Here is a 24,181-nt window from a genome sequence, read left to right on the forward strand (position 1 = left end):
ATCAATAAATTTATGAATATATTAGTCTCACCAATAAACAAAGAAATACAAAATAAAATAATAGTGAAATGCATTTTAAGCCAATCAAAATGGCAAAGATTAGAAAAAAATATTCAATGCATAGGAAGACACAGGGATTAGGATATTAAGATACCCTGCTGACAGGACAATAGATGTATATAATCTTCTAGAAAACAATTTAACAAATATATCAAGAGCCTAAAAATATCAATATTTATATTAAAATTTTGAATAATTAAATATACTATTTACATTGTATTATAAATTTATATTATAATGTTACATAAATTCTACTCTATTAACATTTCACATAGTTAAAAATACTTGGATAGAAGAAATGGTTTCTAAGAACATCATTTGCACTTTTTATATCTATAGGAGCAGTTTCAAAGTTATTTTTTGCCACCCTCTTAGACCTCCTAAAATATCCCAATCATTCTTCTCTTTCTGATATTCATCAAAAACAAAAAACTCTCCTTTAAAAATCTATTCTTACCTCTGTATTAAAGGATTTGTATATGTATCTGATCTGAAACAGTAGGAAAAAAGGAAGAAGGAAATAATCGATAGTCCAATAAAAGGGTTTTGGTTATGTTATTTATTGTATATTTGTATTTTGTAACCATTAGAATTTATTTCCAAGGATATTTATTAGTATATAGTAAATGTCCATATATATGGCAAAAAAGGATTCAACATATATATATAGGATTCATATATATATATATGGTTTCATCTCAAATTTATAAAACAAAAATATGGGGTGTCTGGATGGCTCAGTCGGTTAAGCATCCTATTCTTCATTTTGGCTCAGGTCACAATCATGAGATTGACCCCATGTGATTCTGTGCTTAGCAGAAAAGACTTCCTGCTAAGTCTTGAGACTTGCTTGAGATTCTCTTCCTCTCCCTCCTCTACCCCTGCCCTGCTCACACATGCATGTTCTAACATAAATAAATAAATCTTTAAAAAAATAAATAAAACAAAAATATATATGCATATGGAAAAATTAGAAAAATTAAAATCTTGGCAATGACTATGGGAGAAAAGATCACAGATGATTTTTATTACTTTTACATTTATGTACATGTTTTCTATAATGAGCCAATACTGATTTTATAATCAGAAGAAAATCTAAGCAGAGCACGACAGGTCAACATCATCAATCCCTTGGGGCCCAGGGACTGTGTAACGAGACCTGTGGAGTACGTCTACTGAGGAAGGGCTAACAACATTCTGCCCCAAGCTTCTCTTTCTTGTCCATATATCAGCCTTTCTTGGATTTGGCTGCTGTTTCCTTCTTCCACTCAGTCCATTTAAACCTCAGGTCTGCTCTGTTATCTCGAGATTGACTTGAAATTATACTTTCTCTTGTCTTGCTTCTAAGTTTTGCTCAGCACCTTCATCTTACTTGGCCCACTTGCCTCGGTCTTCATCCAATTCTCCATAGATAATTCGCCAAGCCCTGACCCTGACACACAAATAAACTAACATATGGTGTGATACTCAACTCTAGAATTCAATGGGAAAAAAAACAAAAAAAACACCTCTGGTTATATAAGGAATCCGCTCTGGAGCATATGCCCAGGAGAACCCCTGCTCTCATGAACTTTAGCTTCATGGATCCCTTGTGGATTCTCATAAAAACTACAACCTTCTCAACCTGGAAGAGGCGGTACGGATTCAAATGTCAGACATCTTTCATTTTACAGGTGACAAAATTAAGGTGCATAGAGATTAAAAGACTGGACCAAGGGCACTCAACTCCTTGGTGGCTAAATCAAGGACACAGCCCGGGGTTCCTAAGAGATGAGCTCTGCACCACACTACCTGCACTTCGAGGTCCCTTTATGTTGACTTCACACTATCCCTGCGGGAACTCTTTCATACCTGGTTCAGCCTAACTCTCCAGTGTCTTCAGAGCTGAAAATAGCCCAGTTGCCAGACAACGGTTTATCTACCTTGAGCCGCATGGAATAAGGAGTGGGGTGAAAGTGAGTCTTGGAACACTGCAATAGATTCTAGTGAGTAAAATTCACCTCCCCTGGGTTTTGAAGGCCCCAGGAGCAATCAGCAACTTGGCTTAGTTTTCAATACAAGGCAGATAGCCAAGGAAGATCAGGCCCAGCTACAGATGGGAAATGAGGATAAGAAAGAAAGAGGAGTGAAAAAACATGTCCAAAAAGGAGGCACAGACACCAATACATTCTGCTGTCACGGTACGGGTATCAGCAGCTTTTGAGACAGATTGGTTTCAGCCAGGTGGCTAAAAAGGGAAACCTTAAAAATGAAAATAACATGAAAGTATTTGTGTGTGAGGCAATATCGCCTAATAACTAAAAGCACAGACTCTGGAGTCTGACAGTTGGCCTCTCACTAGTTGTGTAACCGTAGGCAAACTGCCTCACCTCTTGGAGTCTGGTTTTCTCATCTATAGAAAAAGAAAAGAAAAAAAAAAAAAGCTAGAGCTTTTAAGAGAGTTGGAAAGGCTTAAAAAGGAAGAAGTTATACACAATCTGGTGCCTAACACAGATTACTGCATAACAGAGGCAACTCAATAAAACTCGTGGTTGACACCCAGGCTGAGGGGTTCCCCTAATACCTGAGTGGTTGACACCCAGGCTGAGGGGTTCCCCTAATCCCTCAGTGGTTGACACCCAGGCTGAGGGGTTCCCCTAATCCCTCAGTGGTTGACACCCAGGCTGAGGGGTTCCCCTAATTCCTCAGAGGTCACCTGTTCACGCAGCCTCAGAGAAGTCAAAACAGACTATCCTAGTGGTACTCCAGAATGGTGGAGTGAGAAACTTGGCATATCTGTCCTTTTAACTGAGAAAAAAATTGCTATTTAAAAAAAATCACTGAAGGTCTCTCAAAATTGTTTTAAGGGCCTATAGCAAATGGAGAAACATTCATTCAAGAAAAACCACTAAATCTGAGAATAATGAGAGTCTATAGCATGTGGGCCACAACCTGGTTCTTTCTCCCATCCCCAGCTCCATGTTACACAACACTATTACGGGCGTTCTGCTCCAAAAGGGCTGAGGCCCTATTCCTCTACCTAGCCCCAACTCAGATGGTAGAAATCCTACCCTAAGTATAGCCACCAAGAGGACTTGGGCCCAGATCATCTGTCTGCCTCAGCTCACTCGTAGGCAGAGGTCCCATGGTGGGAGAGGCAAGTTGAGAAGACCAGGAGCTACCACCCTCTCCTTCTAGCACCTTCAAAGGAAATCACCCTGGGAGAAAAAGACCCATCATCACTGTGCCTAGCTCCTGGGAAGTAGCAGAGAGGTTCTCCCAGAAAAGAAGCAAGCAAAGAAAAGGAAGAGCTTTGCAGTTTTTACCCAGGACAGGGACTGTATTTGGAGCAGAACACAGAGCATTCCATGCCTGAGGCTGTTGTTGAAAACAATGGAGAGCTTGGTAGAAAACAATGAAAGGAGTGCTAGGAGCTTCACGATACTGCTCGTTCCAAGCAAAATGGCACCGCAATCCAAAGTTTAACAGAAAGAACCAGGAGAAGAAAACAACCAAGAAAAGCCCCCTCGGGATCACAGTAAACCCTGGTGATTGGAAAAGCTATGCACATGTTCCTACTCAAGAACAATTAAAACAGGACATGGGTCAGATGGAAAATCTTTCCCAAACTGTACACAGATCCATCAACAAAGGACAGAAACTTCACTGGCATAAGAGGCTTACGCACAAACTCTGACCAAACATGAGCTGAAAAATAAACTGTTCTGATACATAGGAAAATATTGTTAAGCAAGACAATAATAAAATCACATGGATTCTAGCAAGCTGGAAGAGTCTGTGCATGCCCAAGGCTGTACCCTCTCAAGGCTGATGGTAGAGAACTTCCAAGCTACTAGGCTGTAGCTGAACTTGGGGCAAAAACATAAACTCCTCAAGTTTTAATAAACAGCCCCAAGCCATGCGTTCCTCTAACACTAGAAGGTAAAAATATAACCGACTAATGAGATCTGTGCATAATCTTTGACCAGTAAGTAGTTTCTGGGGATCCAGGACTGAGTCCTAGGGAGCCAGACGAAAAGAAAAAATGAGGGGGGGGGCACTCTAAACAGAGACATCAGGATCTGCACACTGGGAGAGAAACAGACTTCACACAGTCCGACCAAATGATTAAACAAATAAAGGGCAAAGCAAATGACAAAAACAACGTCAACCTCCACTGGGCAGGAGTAGGAAAGGGAGAATCAGTATTGAGAGCTGCTGGAATACATTATTTTAGATATTTAGGTTTCAACAACAACAACAAAAATTATGAGACATGAAAAGAAATAGGAAAGTGTGATCAATACATAGGATAAAAAGCAGGCACTAGAAACTGCCTTTGAGGGGTCCCAGTTGTAGGATATATGAGAAAAAGACTTCAAAGCAACTTTTATAAGTATGTTCAACTAAAGGAAACCATACTTAAAGAACTAAAGGGAAGTATGATGATAACGTCTTTGCAAATAATGAATATCAGTAAAGATATAAAAATTGCAGAAAAAAATTCTGGAGCTAAAAATTATAACAACTGAAAAGAAAAATTCAGTAAAGGGGATCAACATTATATGTTGATTATTATATAGTATAGTATATACTATATATACATATACTTAGTGTATGTAAGCTAGCAAAAAAAAAATCAGTAAACTTGATAGATTGATACAGGATATATAATCTAAAGAATAGAGAGAAAAAAAGGGAGAAAAGTGAGAACTTCAGAATAATTAACACACCAGTAAGTGCACCCACATATTCATAGTGGAAGGCCCAAAAAAGCAAAAAAGGATAGAAAAATATTTATAGAAATAATAGCCAAAAACTTCCCAAATTGATGAAAAGCACTGACACACCCATGAAGCTCAACAACCTCCAGGCAAGAAAAAAGCAAAGAGAACCACACCTAGATACATTAGAATCAAAATGATGAAAACCACAAATAAAAAGAAAATCAGTAACTGCAAAATGACTCACCACAGACAAGGGAATCCCAATAACATTAACAAACAACTTCTCATCAGAAACAGCAGAGACCAAAGGACAATTGATGACAAATTCAAAGCACTGGAAGTAAAAAACTATTAACCAAGAATCTTATATCCAGTAGAACTATGTTTCAGCAATGAAGATTAAATAAATAGATAAGAATGGATAAAAGGCTGGAGAATTTTCTAACAGACCTGCTTTGAAAAAAAATAATAAAACTCCAGAGAATTCTTTAGGTTGAAAGCAAGTGACACCAAACAGTAATTTGGATCCTTATCCCCACAAAAATAAAAATACCTATAAGGAAATACTGTAAATAACCATATGCCAACAAATTACATAATTCAGGTAAAATGAATAAATTCCTAAAAAGATCCAAACTACTAAAACTGACTTGAGAACAGAAAATATGAATAGATCTATAACAGGGAAAGATATTAAATTAATAGTTGACAATCTTCCCAGAAAGAAAATCCCAGGACCAGATGGCTTGTGAATTCTACCAAAAATTTAAAGAATTAATACCAATCTTTCACAAACTCTGCCAAAGAATAGAAGACCAGGCAGTACTTTCCAACCAATTATTTGAGTCTAGAATTATCCTAACACCAAACCATGTAAAGACATCACAAATATACAAAATAAAACTACAGACTAATATCCCTTATGAGTATAGATGTAAAACACTCGACATAATAAAGGCAAACTGAATTCAGTAATACATTGAAAAGATTATATGTTATAACCAAGTGGAATTTAGCCCAGGAATGCAAAGTTGGTTTAACATCTGAAAATCAATTAATATAACACACCCAATTCAACGAGGAAAGAAGAGTCTTTACAATAAATGATGCTGGGATAACCGACTAACTACATGCAAAAGGATAAAGGGGACTACTACCTGACACCGTATATAAAAATTAATTCACAGACCTAACAGTAAGAGCTAAAACTATAAAACTCTGAGAAGACAATATAGGAAGAATCTTTGTGACCTTGGTTTAGGCAAAGTTTTCTTAGATATAACACCAAAAGCACAAGCAACAACAACAAAAATAACTCAGGTAAGTTGTACTAAATCAAAAGTAAAACATCTTCTGCAGCAATATTACCATCAAGAAAGTGAAAAGGGGAATCCACAGAATGGTAGAGAACATTAGTAAGTCATCCATCTGATAAGGGACTTGTATCCAAAATATATGAAGACCTTTTTACAACTCAATAAAAATAGCATAATTTAAAATTGGGCAAAAGATTTGAATATTTCTCCAAAGAAGATACGCAACTGACCAATAAGAACATGGGAAGGTGCTCAACATCGTTAATCATTAAGTAAATGGGAATCGTAACCACAATGAGATACCTCTTCATGCCCACTAGGATAGCCATAACCAAAAGGACGGACAACAAGTGCTAAGTATGTGTAAAAATTGGAATAACATTAGTACAAATGTAATGTATCACTATACATCACTCTGGAAAAGAGTAGCAGTTCCTGAAAAAGTCCATCATATAGTTACTATGTGACCCAGCAATTCTACTCCTTGGTAGATACCCAAGAGAAATGAAAACATATATCCATAGAAAAACTTATGCATGAAAGTTTGTAGCAGCATCATTCATAATAGCAAAAGATAAGGAAAAAAAAAACAAATGTCCATCAACCGATGAGTGATTGATAGATTAGATAGATAGATAGATAGATAGATAGATAGATAGATAGATAAAATGCGGTACATTTGTAAAATGGAATATTATTCAACAATAAAAATGAATTAAGTATTGATTCATGCTACAACACGGATAAACCTGGAAAACATTATACTACATGGGAAAAGCCAATCACAAAAGGCCACATGGCATAGTATTCTGTTCATGTGAAATACTCAGAATAGGAAAACCCACAAAGATAGGAAGAAAATTAGTGATTGCCTTAGACTTAGGAGGGAGAATGGGAGGCATGCGAAGTAATTGCTAGTGGGTATATTTCTTTTTAGGGTGATGAACATGTTCTACAATTAGATCGTAGTAATTGCGACACAATTCTGTGAATATACTAAAAATCACTGAATTGTAGATTTGAAATGGGTGAATATTACGGTAAGGTAATTGTATCTCAAAAAAGATGTTTTTGTTTTCATTTTTATTTTTAACTGACCATCTAATCCTATACTGGGTCTTTCTTTTGGCATCAGAGAAGGTCAAAACTTCCTATAAACTTTTTTAGAGAATGTCAACTAGTTCCTGCCATAGAAAAGAGCCCGTGAATACTGGAACAGTCTATGGGACAACAGTACATGACTGGCCCACGACAGGCAGCTCGCTGGCGGAGCAGTTATATATCCCTGGTCTGCTCGTTTATACCGTCTGACGAAGCTGAACTAGGGTGCTGATACGTAGAGGTAGAGATTCACCCTGGATAATTCCTTGCGTTTGAGGTCCCCAATTCTGTAAAAAAAACAATGAAATCTTCCCCATGTGTAAAGATCTGTTCCCTACTTAATCAATTCTAAAAATTTCTGTACATTGAGGCTGCTTGGAGGAAGTTACAGGTTTTCTCTCCTACGCACATTCATCGCAATGCTCTACAGAACGAAACTAGTGTTATGCCAGCTACAAGTTGCTAAGTGAGAGGGCTGATAAATATCATGGCCCAGTCGTTGCAGATCTTCATTTAAAAAGTGACCCCGCATAATAAGCTTTCTTTCGGAAAGAATCAGAAGAAAGAAAGGGAAGAGAGAAGAAGGGAGAAAAATGAATCTAAGGGTAGAGCACTCAGCAAGCCGATAGGATGAGAAGGGATTTTATCTTATCACCTAAATCATAATATGAATCCCACATACTGTAATCCCCTATGTCCCATGACACTAGTTTTATGACGCACACAGCAAATTGATTTGAAAAAGTGAAAAATACCTTCTGGGGGAGTCCCGATGCTGCTGCCAAGACCCAAGATAGCCATCCTGTGAATCCTTGGCTCCAGCATCACAGCAGATTCTTCTCCCCTTTCCCAGTGGGGTATTTTGACTGGCTCCAAGTGGACGTTCTCCAGCCCGTCTTCCCGCAGGTTCTGGTACATGATTTGGATGGCTTTCTCCAGGCTCCTGGAGCCGCTTGGTCTGGGTCCAACGGTATCAACCAGAAGTGCCAGTCGCTCATAGGACCTGTTCTGGGCTTTGCCGTAAACAGCAAGGTCGATGATTGCTTTAGCCACATCTCCGTAGCTGGCTATTTCTTCCTTTATTTCTTGAAAAGTCCTCCGAGAGATGTCATTCTTATATATCGGCTTCCCAGAGCTCAGGGATAGAAGGTGAACCACACCGACAAACGTGAAAAGAAGGAACTCCATGGATTTCCTCCAGTTGGTTTTCCTCCTAAAATAGTCTACACAAGTAAGAAACATGTTTTAGGGGTTAAGAACCTCATGTTATCTGCCCATAACCCAGGGACTGCTTTTCAAACGGGAGGCCCCTTCCCTTCCCAACCACTGCCCAACTTCCACCATCAAATTCAGGCACCATAAGTCCCAGGAATGAAGAAGGAAAGAGGCCGTGATGGCTTCACAGGCAATATTTAGTAAAACCACCCAGTCACATGATACCTACGGATCCCGTTTAAAATATGCTAAAGGGTTAAAATAAGACAACTAGGAAAGAGAGAAAGAAATGGTGTCAGCAGTGTGGTGGCAGTGACGGCCCAAAACCAGACTCTGCTGCCCCTGCCTCCAAACAGAATATGATCCAAGTGGGTTTTAGAGTTGCCTATACCTGACAGGCTCCTTCCTCTCGGCCTGTTGAGCTCGTGCATTGAGGCCTCTGCAGATACCGTCTTTCTTGGTGCTCACCCTAATCCCACCTGCCACATATTTAATCCTCACAACAACCCAATGAGATAGTTTCTTAATATTACTTTCAAGTTTTTTTAAGATCTATTTATTTATTCCTGAGAGACACAGAGAGAGAGAGAGACCTAGGCCAAGGGAGAAGCAGGCTCCACGCAGGGAGCCCGACATGGGACTCGTCCCAGGACCCCGGGGTCACACCCTGAGCCAAGGGCTCAACCACTGAGCCACCCAGGAGTCCCTTATTTCATTTTATAAATGAGGATCCTGGAATAGCAACAGATTACATGAATTGCCATAGACAGTTATTTCAATTTAAATTGATTTAAATGAAATACAATGTTTAGTTTTTCAGTCATACTAGCCACATTTCAAATGCTCGCTAGCCACATGTGGCTAGTGGCTACCATTTCGGGCAACACAGACATAACACTTCCATCATCATAAAAAGTACTATTGGATGGAATTAATTCATCTTTACATACAATTGACTAGATAATTGTACATTTGTCAAATTTGATGATTGATAAATGGTGCCTCTCTTTGTATGTCTCTTTTATTCCATTGTTCTAATTCACGCTGCTGTGCTTTGCAAAAGAATCAGTTTGCAACAAATCTGAAATCTTAAAAACTGGCCTTTCCCCAAAGAAAATTTGAGAATCACGGTCATAAACTACTGTATTAAAGGGATAAATTCCAAAGTCAGCGAGTATACAAGGCCTTTCAAAATATGGCTCCAGCAACAATTACAATCTCATCCCTCCATATCCCCTCTAGACCACACAAATAATTTCATTCTTTTTTTTAAGGTGTTTGTCGTTGTTGGTGGTGGTTTTTTGTTTTTGTTTTTGTTTTTTGTTTTGAGGGAGAGCGAGGACATGAGCTGGGGGAGAAGCAGAAAGGGAATCTTAACAGGCTCCATGCTCAGTGCAGAGCCCGACACCAGGCTTGATCTCAGCTCCCCGAGACCATGACCTGAGCTGAAACCAAGAGTCGGATGCTTAACCCACTGAGCCACCCAGGCGCCCCACAAAAGTTTTCATTCTTTTTCTCATTCTTTCTTCCTTTCTCTCTCTCTCAAACATATACACACCCATCCCTTAGGGAACCTTCTAGATACTGCGGCTGGCCCAAATTGAGATGTTTTCTAAGTGTAAAATACACACCCGATTTAACCTTTAAAATCAAATACTTCATACGTAAGTATGAAAAAAACAAATGTTTCAGATGTATTAAAGAAAATATATTATCATTCACCTATTTTATATTTTAATGTGAAATTTGAAATTTTTGACTTACATATTTATATTTATATTGGACAGTAATGCTTTAGCTGCATTGAATTTAACACTGTTCTTCCAATACCCAGGCCCTTTCTTAACTCTGATCTCTACATATTTTCCTTCTCTTTTCCTGCAAGACCCTTCTCCTCACCCTACCCCTCCTCTTCTGACAAGTGTCTCCACTCATTATTTAATGAAAATGCTCTAAAAACCATCTCTTCTATGGAATCTCACTAAACACCATTCCAGAGTTATGTGCACCATTTTCCATGCTTCTGTAATAATTAATAATATTATAAATGAATATACTTGTTTATGAATTTGTCTCTACTACTATTGAAGTTAAGTAGGTTAAATTATTCATCATTGTACCTTCAATCATTACACCCATGTGTAAAGACTTTTCAGTACATTTTTACTTAAGGTATGAATGATCCCTTAATGTCTCTAGGTCTTAAAGTACCTGTCTTGCCTCCTTTACAAAGAACCTAAAGGAATAAGAACTTCCTATCATATTTTAAATATTTGGGGGCATCTGGTTGGTTCCATGGTTGAGTGTTTGTCTTTGGCTCAGGGCGTGACCCTGGGGTCCCGGGATTGAGTCCCACATCGGGCTCCCTGCATGGAGCCTGCTTCTCCCTCTGCCTGTGTCTCTGCCTCTCTCTGTGTGTCTCTCTCATGAATAAATAAAATACTTTAAAAATATTTTTTTTTAATTATGAAAACTATACATTGCTGTTGCTCTCCTTTTTCTTATAACTATTTATATGCAAGGTTCTTGGTTTCTATAGTCACCATTCCTGATGCTTGTTTTTAAAAGCTGTATTTTCTTAAACCATTAAAATATTTCACCAGATTGCAATTTATTCTTCAAAGTATTTTCTTTCAATGTGTTGTTGGTGCAAAAAAAAAAAAAAAAAGGAAAAAAGGTTAATAACACATCTATCAACTAACACTAACACTACCCATGAGTATCTACTTCATTAAAAATTAAAAATTCTCTAAGTAACCCTTAAACATTAACTATTTCATAATACATTTCTAGTGATGGCTTAGAATCATACAATGGCAAAATCATGGAGATACAGGAGAGCTCAAGAATCCCTAGTCCAGACCCTTGTTTTGTAGAAGCAGAGCCCATGCCATGAATTCCAGGTGGCAAATATAACAAGCAAGTACAATCAAATAGGTAACTGGACCAACTAGTACAGCCTTCCCGGAGGATTACGTATTGTTTCCTTATAGAAAACTATACGCATTTACATATAATAGAAATTCAGTGAAGGACACCCAAAGGCAGTCTGAGGAGCAAGTAACTATAATAAAACATATGTACTCAAACAGTCTCATCCACAGAGTAGCACCAGAACACAGAGAAGAACAAAATCTCATGAAAAGCGATAGAGAAGACCTGACATCTCAAGACAGACTCAAGTACTGGTTCCACAGGCAGAGAAGGAGCGACCACCGGGCCATCATCCCCAGGTCACGTTCTGGTTAGAAGATATGTTCAGAAAATAAGTGCCTGCATCTATCATTTGTGCATCTTTCTGCATATATGTCAACTGAGTTAACAGAAAACATGCCATTTAGATAATAATTCTTAGTGCCTGCTAATATGGTCAGTTAAATTAATTTCAACACTAAAAATGATGTAATTGCTTTAAAACAGAAACCGGTGCCTGTGAGTGTTCCTCTTAATGACTATGCTTTATCTTCACATCCCACAAATGCAAAAAAAAAAAAAAAAAAAAGCTTAATTTTAAAAGTAGTTTAATGTAAAAGATGATGATTTGTTGCCTTTCAATGGACCAGTTTTGCTCTGAATATAACGTTGGTACTTTAGAAAGTTTATTAAGATCAAAGACACAAACTAATGAACTACATGAGAAATCCCCTCAAACACTTGACATAAGTAAACCTAAATCAAAGTTGATTCTAAACCTGGTTTTCCCCAGAACATACTCTGAAAATTACCGATGTAATTCTTGGCTAAAATGCATAATTATACATCTCTTCAATAGAACACTGCAAGAATCTTTTATTTTTATTGTTTTTAGGAAGGCCTATTAGCCCAACTAAGATAGGTTTTTGTTGACAAATAGTAGAAAATAATTGTTGCTAACAGTACATGGTGGGGGAGGTTATAAAAACCGAAGAAGGTATTGCTATACCACATTCCACTTAAGAAAAACGCTGTAAATATATATGTAATTTATGATATGTAACTTAAAAAAAGGATTTATTTATTTATTTATTTATTTATTTATTTATTTATTTATTTATTTATTTAAACTTTATTTATAAACAAATAAAAGGAGCACGAGTTGGGGGGGTGAGCACCAGGGGAAGATGGAGAAGCAGGCTCTCCCCTGAGCAGGGAGCCCGATGCAGGGCTCTATCCCAGGACGCCAGGATCATGACCCAAGCTGAAGGCAGATGCTTTACGGACTGAGCCACCCAGGCTCCCCTAAAATATATAACTTTTTTAAAGACGGAGACTTCAATCCAATATGTAATTTACATATTCTTAGCAGGAAATAGAGATCTATAATAAAAATTAAAATAGTGAAATATAGAGACAGAAGAAAGCCAAATAAAGGCCAATATAGTCCAGAAGTTTTCTCCTAATTCACACATTTAGGGTCACCATACACCAAAGAATTCATCCTGGGCCTGGAGGCAATTCACATGAGAAGAATGATCAAAGGCACCAGTTTGTTTTCATGAAGGAATCAAAGAAAACACCAGCCCTCCTCAGGGTGAAGACACAGGCCAAAAGTAGGCATGCTGTGGTGTATGAAATCAAGAAGGGTTCTGACAACACAAATGTAGGTTTACTCGCCCGACCTTTTCACGTCAGAACTAGGAGACAGTCCTGGTAGCTGACAGCTCATTTTGGGAAAATCAAAATGTCCAAGTTTTCACAATGAGTGGTAGCCACGTAACCAGTTCGCCCAAGAGGGGAACAGATTTGATAAAGTCATGAATGATGCAGTCGCCGGACATTGTGTCAGGACACCCCCACGCGCTGGCCCATGGCCCAAGCAAGGGTCCCTGAGGGGTCACCGGAGGCTCTGCTGGTCTGGAAGGTGTTGGTGTGCCCCAGCTCAGGAATACTAACACCCCCGCCCTGTCGTTTCAGGGACGGGACGTTAAGCAGGCTATAGTAGTTGTTGTTATTATTGTTATTATTGTTATATTATTATTCTGCAAAGGGAGAAAATAACTCTGTAGTAAGCAACAAAGTCAAGCCAGCACTACTCATATTAGACCATCTCGTCTTTATTAACCGTAAACAGTCGTCTGTTTGGGGTCAACAGTTGTCTGTTTGGGGTCATAACCTCGTCTCCCCATCCATTCAGCCAAGGCTTACTGACCACCTAGAGGCACGGAGAGCACATCCGCGGCCTAGAGAGCCTGGGGCATGGGGGGCGCAGGTGGCACCTGCCGGTCCCTGGGGCAGCCATGGGCTCCGGGAGCGCAGAGGCGAGGGGACCGGGGGCCAAGCTGCAGCCGAGGCCCAAGGACCCGTGAAGAGCCCGGGAGGGGCAGCGGGGGGACCAGGGGGACGGGCTGCCTGGGGAGCCTCCTGGTGAAGCTGAGGCCACAAGAGCAGCACACCGGCCACACGGCGCTCCCCGCGTCCCGGGCTCTGGGAGAGGCAGGGCAGCGAGGGCAGCAGGGGCAGCGGGGGCAGCCGGTTCCTCCAGGTGCCCCCGGGGGCAAGGGCAGCACCTAAGGCTCCCCCGGAATCTGCCCTGACTGAAAGGTGACCCACGCTCACCAACGATGTGCTGGGCAAGCGATTCATTTACAGAAACACCCAAGATCTTCCTCCGTTTAAAATCCCTAAGTACTAGCTGACAAAAAAAAAAAAAAAAAAAAAAAAAAACAACAACAAAAAAAACCAAATTTTTTAAATCAAAAAAGAAAAAATCTAGTGCGCTCTTCAACAATCACAGAACATTCGAAACGTCTCCGCTTCAACTGTGCCTTTTCCAAAAATACCCTTTATTTTCTTATACAAAGGTCGGAGTCATTGTTCCTTTATCTGAATTGAAACTATAAAAATATTAACTATTATGCCCTTCAGAATCTTAAGCAACTATTTTTAAACCCATGCGGTCTCATGCCTTTGAGTCCAGAAAGCTCTGTATTCAAAGGAAATTGGGAGCATTATTTGAAAAAGACTCGCCTTTCATATACTGACTTCATGATCCGTAGTCACAGATGATCTCTTTCATAAGAAGAGATAAAACTCTTCATCATGTCACTTTCATTCTGTTCTACTTAAATCTGGGAGCAAACTAAAGCAAAGCCAACTTTTCTCCGACCGTGAATTATTTTCTCTCTGATAATAGGTTTGAACTCTGAGGAAACCAAACAAGATCCTTGGCTGCTATTTCTGAACAGCATCCCTGGAATATCACTGCTCAGCCCGGCTCGGGCTCCGGGCACGGCCGGGCCAACAGACGGGGCGGAAAGGGCTGCGGTGCAGAGGGCGCCCGGCGGCAGGGGGAGGTCGGGCGCGGGGCCTCCACCGACGGTTGATGGGGCCAGGCTTCCCCGGCCCGGACGCGCTGCGCACAGGAGGGCCTCCTAGGCCCCGAGCCTCCCGCTGCTTGACGGGGTCCCGGGCACGACCTTGGCCCTTGGGCTCCGCTGTGGAGCGGGAGGCAGTGGCAAGAGCAGACGCGCTCAATCCCGGCCGTGGAAGCTCACTGGCCCTGCCAGCACGCCACCTTTGTCGCGGTCGCCGGGCACCTCTTGGGGACCCTGGGCCTTTACTGCACCCAGAGGTCCAACAGCGCTGGCCTCCCGGCGCTCAGACCTTACGTCGGGTCAGTCGCCCGTTCAGCCGCTGGAGGAAGCTCGGCGGGAACCAGGCCACAGGAAGGCCCACGTGGCATCAGGAGGAGAGGACACGCAAGCACGACTCCGCTGCCACCCCGAGCGGCCCCACTGGCCTGGTGCCCGGCTAGGCCCCTTGCTTCCTTGCCGACCAAACCTCCGATCTCTGTTTGAAATGCACAGTGTCCGGCCCCTTTTGTCTCAGCCGGTGGCTCTCGGCATGGACGTGCTCGGGCGTGGGGGTCCCTCGGGTGACCACCCGGCAGGGCCCGGGGACAGAGGGCACCCTGCCATGCGGGGCCCGACCCTGTACACTAGGAACTCTCGGACGTTCCCCACAGGTCTGTTAAACGTGAAAAACCCATCATACGAACCTTGAACCTCACTTCATTGCACACACACAAGGTTTTTGTACGGCCTTTGCTGCAAGTCGACGTTTTCGAGGAGCAACTACCATGGACGTACGTCAAGGGAGGACTATGGTGTGTTTTGTTCAGGACTCTACTGCGGGCCGCTCCCCACTCGGGCCGAACACGGCTTCCGGCCTGGAAACCCCAGTCCCACAGCCCGGGGCCAGCCGCACGGGCGCGGTCCCACTGACCAGGCGGCGTCCGACCACTTCATTAGGTGATTTAGGGTAAATCAGGCCTGCGCGTGTGCATTCTGGAGTACTTTATCAGTAGCCACTTCCCCTTAATTCCTCCCTCCATTACAGCTAGGGCAGCCGACGCTGAGAAAACTAAGCCCCACTTCTTCCAGCCAGGGAGCCGGATTTTCTGTTCGCCGCAGCCACGAGTACGCCTCCAACCGCTCCGCTACTTGAGGGGCTTCTGGAGGATCCATAGTAAATATATTTTGATACTAATATACGGTCAGCAAGGTCCAGGACCTGGCCTATGGTCTAGATCCCCCCACGTGCACCCAGAATCTCAACATCCAACGTCAAGCTCGGGGTCTTCCCTCCACACCTGCTCTTCCTTTGGCAGCTGCCCTGGGCGCCGGCGAGGAACCGCAGTGTGTCGCCGGGTTCCTGCCTCTCTCTCGGGGGAACAGGTGAACAGTGGGCAAGGTCTGCCTGTAATTCCACCTTCGAGTTCTCCCTTGACCCAGTTCCCTCCTTTCCACCTTATCACTTCTCCAGCCTCATTATCCTTCATCTGAAACGCTTCCTCACACATGCCCCCGCCTCAAAGGCAGGTCCCTTGCCAACTCCTCTTCCTTATTGCCGGCCAGAATCATCCCAAACCCCAATCGAAGGACTCCTTGGCCGCACCATCCGTTCCCCACTGTTCACGGCTCCGTGCTACGGGCATGGCGGTGTCCAAGAGCTTCCCCGCTGTTCCCCACCCTGACATCAAGGCCCCAGCAGGCTGCGTACTGTCCGTGAAGTCCCAGAGCGCTCCCTGGACCACTCGGACCGTGCTCATGCCATCCCCCTTTCACTCTTTCTCCATTTTTTAAAAATTTTTAATTTTTTTTTTCTTTCTCCATTTGGAAAAGTCACAGTCATGGTGCAAGGCCCATAGTCTCCACCTCCCAGGCAGGATGACTCGCTGCCTTTTCAACACGGCATTGCACGCTGCGTGGTTGTGTGCCTGTCGCCCTGCTGGTCGATATATCACTCAACAGCGATCATATTTTTCTTTTATAAAACTCACCAAGCGTGCTCTCTGCAAGGAATAGGTTTCATTTATTTTGTCTACTAAGCAAAGAGCAAATGATCTGTCAATAAATATTTATAGAATAAACGAATAAATTCATCAAACAAGTAGTTCTATTTCGTAACAAAAGCACACGGCTCTGATTCATCACTTTCATGATTACTTTCCCTGCACCAGGCATGGAATGTGCAGCACATAAAGGGAGTCAAGTGGCCTAGGATTTGGTCCTGGGCTGTCCCTCTCTAGACGCATGACATTGAACGGTTTATTGGAAATCTCTCTAAAATAAGGAGTGGCACTTCCGCTCTAACATTCTATTGTGGTTTTCTTAAATTTTCTTAATTTTTTAGATTTTCTTAAATTTTTAACCTGAGTCGCACTTTTCCTTACACTCCATGTTAGCGCTTGACTAAATCACCTTATACCAAACACTTGATTGGGTCACATATAAAAACCACTACTGAGTCTACCATTCTGTCCCCTCCTACTAGCCAACTGGAGTTGAACTCACGAAGGTCGTGATGGATGCCCTTGTTCCCAAACCCAATGAAAACATTTCATCTCCCATCATCCACGACATCTCAAACATTTAACTCTACCAATAGCCTCTCCTTTTCCAAATACTCCTCTTCCTGGATCTCTGCTCTCCTCCCCAACCTTCCCCCGTGGGGTCTCTTTTTCTCCATCTCTCCTCTAAAGCTTATTATTTCCCCTCTCTCTCCTTGGCCCTCTTCTCCTGCACATTTCAACCGGGAAGGTCATTCACCCCAAGGCTTCCTTCACCACGCACGGCAGGAGCTCAGCTATGGGTTAACAAGCTCTCTTAGTTCAGGGGCCCACGGGCACCTCTAAGTCAACATATCTAAACCCTTCTCACAGCTTTCCCCCAAGCCCGTTCCTCTCCCTGAATGCCTCCTCGTGATGCGTGGCATTTCTACCACTCATCCTCGGCTCCATTTGGGTCATTTCACCCTCTTCTAAACCCTTCAGCCACTTGATTGTTAAGTGCTATCAAAAGTAACTCCTTAAAAGCCCTCAAACCCACCTTTCTCCTCTAAATCTTCCTCAGCAGCTTGGGTTCTGGTCATTGTACCTTAACATGAACCCCCAGAGCAGTCTCCTAACTCATCTCCCTGTCTCCAGCCACCTCTCCTCCCATATATTCTCTTCGCAACCCTGGTTTATCTTTCTTCAAAATATTTATATTCATTTTTTTCTATCTTTACCTTTTTATTTGTTTAAAAGAAACATCATATGGTCTCATTCATTTGGGGAATATAAATAATAGTGAAAGGGAATAGAGGGGAAGGGAGAAGAAAAGGGTAGGAAATATCAGAAAGGGAGACAGAACATAGAGACTCCTAACTCTGGGAAACGAACTAGGGGTGGTGGAAGGGGAGGAGGCCGGGGGGTGGGGGTGACTGGGAGGGGGGCACTTGACAGGATGAGCTCTGGGTGTTATTCTGTATGTTGGCAAATTGAACACCAATAAAAATAAATTTATTATTAAAAAAATTAAAAAATAAAAAATAAAAGAAACAATTATAAGTGTTTTATAGACTACAGCAACCCAGTGACGGAATTCTGTTGTCCACATTCTTCATATGCATATAACTACGAAATCTCACTTTTTTTCTTTTTTAAAATTTTTAAATGCAAAACAGAATTTGCCAAATATTAAGAATAATAGTCAAATTACCACACTAAACGGAAAACAGCTAAACATTGGTATCAGACTTCACTATTCCTAAAGTCCAGTGAGTATTTCTTTTATTTATTTTTTTATTCAAAATGTACATCTCAAAAAAAAATGTACATCTCCCTCACTAAAATGAGCACTCAGGGTGGGCAGGAGCTGTGTAGAAGCTATCTTTGATCCTTTAGGATCTAACATGCATCTGGCATTTAGTAGCTACTCAATAAACATGGGCAGTAGATGTAGGAGGTGACTCCTGACGCGGAAAACGCTAAGGGCTAGCAGGCACTCGGGTCGGACCGAAGAGGAGGAGTGAACGGATATTCCAGGCTGAAGAGCGGCTCTTCTCTCTTTGTAACTCAAAGAAAATTGCTTAGAGTCGTGTGCTGTCTTGAGCCGCACCTTTCTGAATAAGCAGGTGATTCCCAGGGAGAAGCCCACGTCTCCTCATAAGCATTTGCGTCCTCCTTGGCACCTAATTCACTGCTTTTTAGAGCACACATTCGGACTATTGTGCATATTATTGTGCATATATTTGTGCATATTTGTTTTCTAGTATCTATTTTTCACACGGTGGGGGACAGGAGGACAAGATAGAAAAGGAGGAAGACTGATGAAATGTGAATGAAGGCTATAGATTGTCCCAACAGCGATTTCCTGGTTTTGAAATACTATAGTACAGATGTGACCGTTGTGGGAAAGCTGGGGAAGGACAATGCAGGATCTCCCTGTATTATTTTTGTGACATTCTGTAAGTCTATGTCATTATCTCAAAATAAGAAATTTGGGGCAGGCGGGGAGACCTACCTACCTGATTCCTTTTTAAAAAACCATTACAGACCACCAAAAAAAAAAAAAAAAAATCATTACAAAAATAAATAAATAAATAAATAAATAAATAATCATTACACTTCTTTGTACCTCTAGATAAAAACCATACAAGAGTGAACCAGAACTAGTGCAACCCCCAGACAGGGAGAGGAGTGGCCCAGGCCCACCTCTCCTACCATCTTGGACTAGGATTCACCTGCCGTTATTTTTCCAAGAGCCACGGGGAAGAGGCCTCATTTCCCACATCTCTGCCATTGAACGCGTCATCCCGAATAAGGTATAGGCATCAGAGAAAAGCGAGGAGGGCGGAAGGAGGAGAGACCAATCCTAACAGCGAGGCAAAGAGGCCAGCACATGATATTCCCCCTTTTCCCCACTGGTTCTGCAAGTCAGTTCAGCGACAGCAGGTGAGCGGGGTGGTGAGGGCAGGACACGGGGTACACCGACGGGCAGTCCTCTTCCCAGAAGGAATCCTAGAACTGTGGGGCTGACACCCTGCTGGGGGAGATCCACCAAGAGACCCCACTCCTCCCACTGGCCATATGGAATCGCCCATGGCCCGACTCTACAAATGTCAGTGACCCCCCTCTCCTCTCCCCTCATCCCGTCAGCAACGAGCCGGTCGGCTGCTCACTTTGCGTCCCCGGCATTTTACGGCTTGCCAGTGAGCAGCTTTTGAGTGTGCCTTCTAAAAACATTAATTGGGCTCCTTCTATCCTTCCACTAATGCTTTTTCTGGATTTCTTTATTCCTTTCAAGTTTCTTGAGTATATGAAACAGCGTGGCTTACGTTCCTACTGTTCTTCCTAGCTCGTGGAGCCAAACGTACGTGGACTTTTGACCTACGTCATGTTGGGGCCGAGAGAAGTAAATATAAAGTTCCCTTACGTGCTGCTTAAGTGAAACAACATGATGAAAATTCCAACAGATGAAGTCAACCGTGAACTCTAGGACAAGCTTTGAATCCTTGGCTGGCAGCATCTGTAGTGAAACTCAGAGAGGCTGTGCCCCTGCTCTTGCTCCGTCTGCCAGCTGAGGATGCCAGGCCGACCCCGGGGGGGGGTGCCTTTGAGAACGGGGGTCTGTGGTCTGTGACCCGCCGCACGCTTGCATCCCCGCAGTCAGCAGCCATACAGGGATCAATAAAAACACAGAAAGGTCACGAAGGGAGCAGCTCATACCCCTTGGAGCCACATGCAAAGGGGAACCCCGGACATTAGCAGTTCTGAGGCCCTCGATCCAGGAGAACCGAATAAAGGCATGAAAAGGAAATGGGACTGTGGCCTCGTAAAGTTCTACTTTTCTAGGACTTGAACCCCCAACCTAAGGGGAATAGGAGGTGTTTTATTTCTGCCAACGAAAGCAGCGAAGCATGTCTTCGATCTGGTGATATTAAAAAGCCAGTGGAAGGCACAGCAGCCTCTTGCAGAGGCAGGAGAGGGGACACGGGCTTCCTCGAGTCAGACAAAGTGCAGAAACCTTCCAGAGAGTCCGCTGCAGGAGACCATGAGGCCAGAGAGATGGAGACTCCATTACCGCCCCCCGGTGCGGGGTCACAGCTGACTGCGCTCCGGGGCTTTCATTGCTAAGCAGCGCGCTCCCCGCATCCTCCCCTGAGCTGGCAGATAGCAAGGAGCAGGGGACACCCTGGGGGACACTCAGTAATGGCCCTTCAGCGGCCCCCACTGGAGCCGCCCCCCTCCCCTGTGGGCACAGAAGCAGCAGGACCCTGGGTGGACGGGCCACACCGCTGCCGTCCCTACGGCCCAGGGCACGGAGGCCCCCGGCAAGTCCCCTGCAGGCTGCCGCGGCGACACGGGGACACCACGCGCTCGGCTTGCACCTGCCGCTTCAGGCCTGGCGCCTGAAAACAGGCTCTTGTCGGCGGTGTCGGGGGGATGCACGCGCTGGCTGTCCCCGTCCCCACGGCCAGACGTCACCTCCCGAGGCAAAAGCAGAGGGTCCAGCCACACTCCCGGGAACGGAGCTAAAACAATTATTCCTAGCGCTTCACCAGTCGATGTGAATGGAAGCACGGTGGCCGTCGCGCAGCCAGCAGCCCCGGCCCCAGGAGGGCCCCCCCAGCCGGTCCCCGGGGAGGGCGGAAGGCAAGGTGCTGCGGCCCGTGCTCGGCGGCAGGAACCTAAAGGGTGACCTGAACGACACAAAGGAGTTAGGGGGACACGTAGGGAGGGGAGCACGTGTGGGGAACCGAGGCCGGGGTGGGAACCGCTCCCCGAGCAGAAGTGAGGAGCCGGGGGAGCCCAGGCGCAGAGACCCCGGCTGCTCCTGCTAAAGCGACATCGAAAATCCAGAAAAGCAATTTTTGAAAAGAACCACAGCCGTCGGGGGACGAGGTGCATGATGTAAAGGATTGTGAAGACTGGGGGGGTCTTGAGGAAGATTCCGGGGTCCCCGACGGAGACTGCAGAAGACACCGGGGGAAGAGAAGCCGCCTCCCCGGGGGGGACAGAAAAGGCCGAGGGGGACAGAGACAGCAAAGCGACCAGCGCTTGTCCCGACTTCTGTGGCTTAGTTCCCCCCCTCCCGCTGGAAAGATGAGAGCCCGAGTCACCGTCCTGGGAAACGAGGGGAGGAAGGACGCCCTGGAACAATCACCCCGGAACTGCCTCGAGGTCCCCGGAATCCGCCAAGCCTCGGCCTACCCCCTCCACGCAGCGCGCTTCCCTCCCTCTCGAGAACCAGCACACTGCACCCCTCGAGCCCAAGGGGAAGTCTGGGAAAGCAGGAGGCCCGACGGGGAGGCCGCGGAGCCTCACCCGCACGCGAGGGCACGATTGTTGTGACAGCCGCGCACGAAACCCAGAAGTCCCGGGTCAGGCCGATCTGCAACGTGAGAAGGTGACTTGGGTTTGGGGAAAGCCAAGTCAGCCTCAGAAGGAAAGCGCCCGACAGCAAAACGAACAAAGGAAGCGCGAGCAGGTGGGGGAGGCCAAGCGACCCGGCTTGTGGGGGGTGGGGGTCCTGGGGGTGTCCCCGGGGGGCGGAGGGCACCTGCTGAGCCCCAGAAGGCCCGGAGCAGCTGCGCCCTGCGGCCCGGGGCTGCTGCACCGCTTGCAACTCACTCAGCGAGCTCGACTCATACCTGGGGGCTGAGGAGGTGTGCGCCCCCCGGGGACCTCGGCCCACCCCTCCCTCCAGGCCCACCCCGCACCTTGCAGCCCTTCCCTCTGCCCCAGCCCCCCCACACCCCGAGGTACTCCTCCCTCCCAAGCCCACCCTGCACCCTGTACCCTGCAGCCCCTCCCTCTGCCCCAGGCTCCCCTCCACACCCCATGGTCTAGCCCTCCCTCCTAGGCCCACCCCTACATCCCAGGCCCCCCTGCACCCCATGGTCCACCTCTACATCCCAGGCCCACCCCTCACCCCACTGCCTACCTCTCCCTCCCAGGCCCACCCTGCAGCCCTTCTCTCTGCCCCAGGCCACCCCCCTGCACCCCGTGGCCCAGCCCTCCCTCGAAGACCCGCCCCATACCCCACGGCCTAGCCCTCCCTCCCAGGCCCACCCCTCCATTCCAGGCCCCTGCACCCTGCAGCCCTTCCCTCCATCCCAGGCCCACCCCGCACCCCGTGGCCCAACCCTCCTCCCAGGCCCACCCCACACCCTGCAGCCCTTCCCTCTGCCCCAGGCCCCCGTCCGCACCCCACAGCCTAGCCCTCCATCCCAGGCCCACCCCGCACCCCACGGTCCACCTCTACATCCCAGGCCCACCCCGCACCCCACAGCCCAGCTTCTGTGTCCATCACTTGCCCAGCGAGCAGCCACCCATCCTAAGGACGTGTCACCTGCCCCGTGCTCTGCAGAAGCAGCGTAGACTGGTGTCGGGGGAAGACCCCAGAGATCGGGGGACAGGCCGGTGCGCACCGAGCGGTGGCCATGGAGACAGCACACCCGCCGGAAGCTCCCTCTGTAGCCCGGGAAGGGCCTGGGCTGCCTGCTGTCACCCATGCACCCTGGGGCCGTGCTCCTCAGCGGCCACCGAGCCGTGTCACCACCTCCCGGTGGAGGCCTGGAGGCCGTGAGTGCTCCCGGTCACCTGGGGAGGAGGGGCAGGGGGCAGAGGGCAGGGGGCAGGGACCCGCCGTCGGAGGAGCCCCGTCTGACCCTCCCGGTTTGGCGCGGCCCTTCCCGGGGCTGTGTTCTAGGTCCTTCCTCCCAGGACAGGACGCTTGAAGCGGCCCTTGCCCGGCTCGGCCTCTGGCTCATGCCCAGGGTGCCCCGGCCGCCCTCGGGGAGGCCTCGGGGTGCAGGACCCGTGGGGTCTGAGTGCTCCGGGAGCCCCAGGACCCACGGGAGAAGCCAGGGCCCCCACCTGACTCCAAATAACACTGCTTGAAATGTTCATCTCACCGCGTGTTTAGCGAAACGTACGAGGGTGATCACGACGGGGACACGTCCCCACTGTCAAGCGCAGCTGCGGCCACACAGCGGGCCACACCGCCCGGCTGCACCACCGGCGCCCACGTGCGAGCGACCCCACGGCGCGGTGGCCCTGCTGTTCCCGGCGGGAACGAATGTTGGGCCTTTTCCAGCTGCTTCTCCGTAAAGTAATGGGAAGCCCGGGTGAGGCCGCTTTCACCGTCGGAGTCCCACAGACACCCGTTATTCACACGCGGCGCCACAACCGCAGGTTGTTCAAGACGCTCTGACCCTCGGTGGGGTCTTTCCTTCGGGGACGGGAAGCAGGGGGAGCCAAGGTACCCCAGCCCGCGACTTTGGAAGCCGTTACGGTTGCGGCGCCCAAGGACCCGGGCGACCGTTCCCAGGCCTGTGGCCAAAGTGGACAATGCATGACTCGACCCCCAGGAGTGTTGGCACGAAGTCCGGGGCGGAGCAGGGTGGCTCTGCCGAGTCCCATCAACCCAGGAAACCAGCCAAAAGCTGCCAACCCCACGGCCAAGTCCAGACTGCACGACTCCGCTTCCGGTTCTGCTCGCCGGTCGCAGACACATCGAGGTGCGGACCTCAGTG

General features: G+C 46.1%; 1 protein-coding gene and 1 long non-coding RNA gene across 6 annotated transcripts in view; one reads left to right on the forward strand and one right to left on the reverse strand.

The window, feature by feature from the left end:
• LOC140620066 (uncharacterized) overlaps window positions 1–22,122 on the forward strand; it is a 52,842-nt gene extending 30,720 nt beyond the window's left edge. Inside the window, exons 4-5 of the long non-coding RNA XR_012019802.1 lie at window positions 19,285–19,595; window positions 19,999–22,122. This is a non-coding gene — a long non-coding RNA (uncharacterized lncRNA). The remainder of the gene's footprint in view (window positions 1–19,284; window positions 19,596–19,998) is intronic.
• Window positions 1–24,181, reverse strand: part of CPQ (carboxypeptidase Q) — a 407,631-nt gene that overhangs the window by 312,697 nt on the left and 70,753 nt on the right. For all 5 annotated transcript variants that reach the window (XM_072803825.1, XM_072803823.1, XM_072803821.1 and 2 more), the window contains one exon: window positions 7,939–8,406. In XM_072803825.1, the coding sequence (XP_072659926.1) occupies window positions 7,939–8,371 (433 nt within the window). In that variant the 5' untranslated portion in view covers window positions 8,372–8,406. Of the gene's footprint in view, window positions 1–7,938; window positions 8,407–24,181 lie in introns of those variants that run through there.

The sequence above is a fragment of the Canis lupus genome, chromosome 28 (assembly GCF_048164855.1).
Source record: "Canis lupus baileyi chromosome 28, mCanLup2.hap1, whole genome shotgun sequence".
In the NCBI taxonomy this organism is placed as follows: Eukaryota; Metazoa; Chordata; class Mammalia; order Carnivora; family Canidae; genus Canis; species Canis lupus.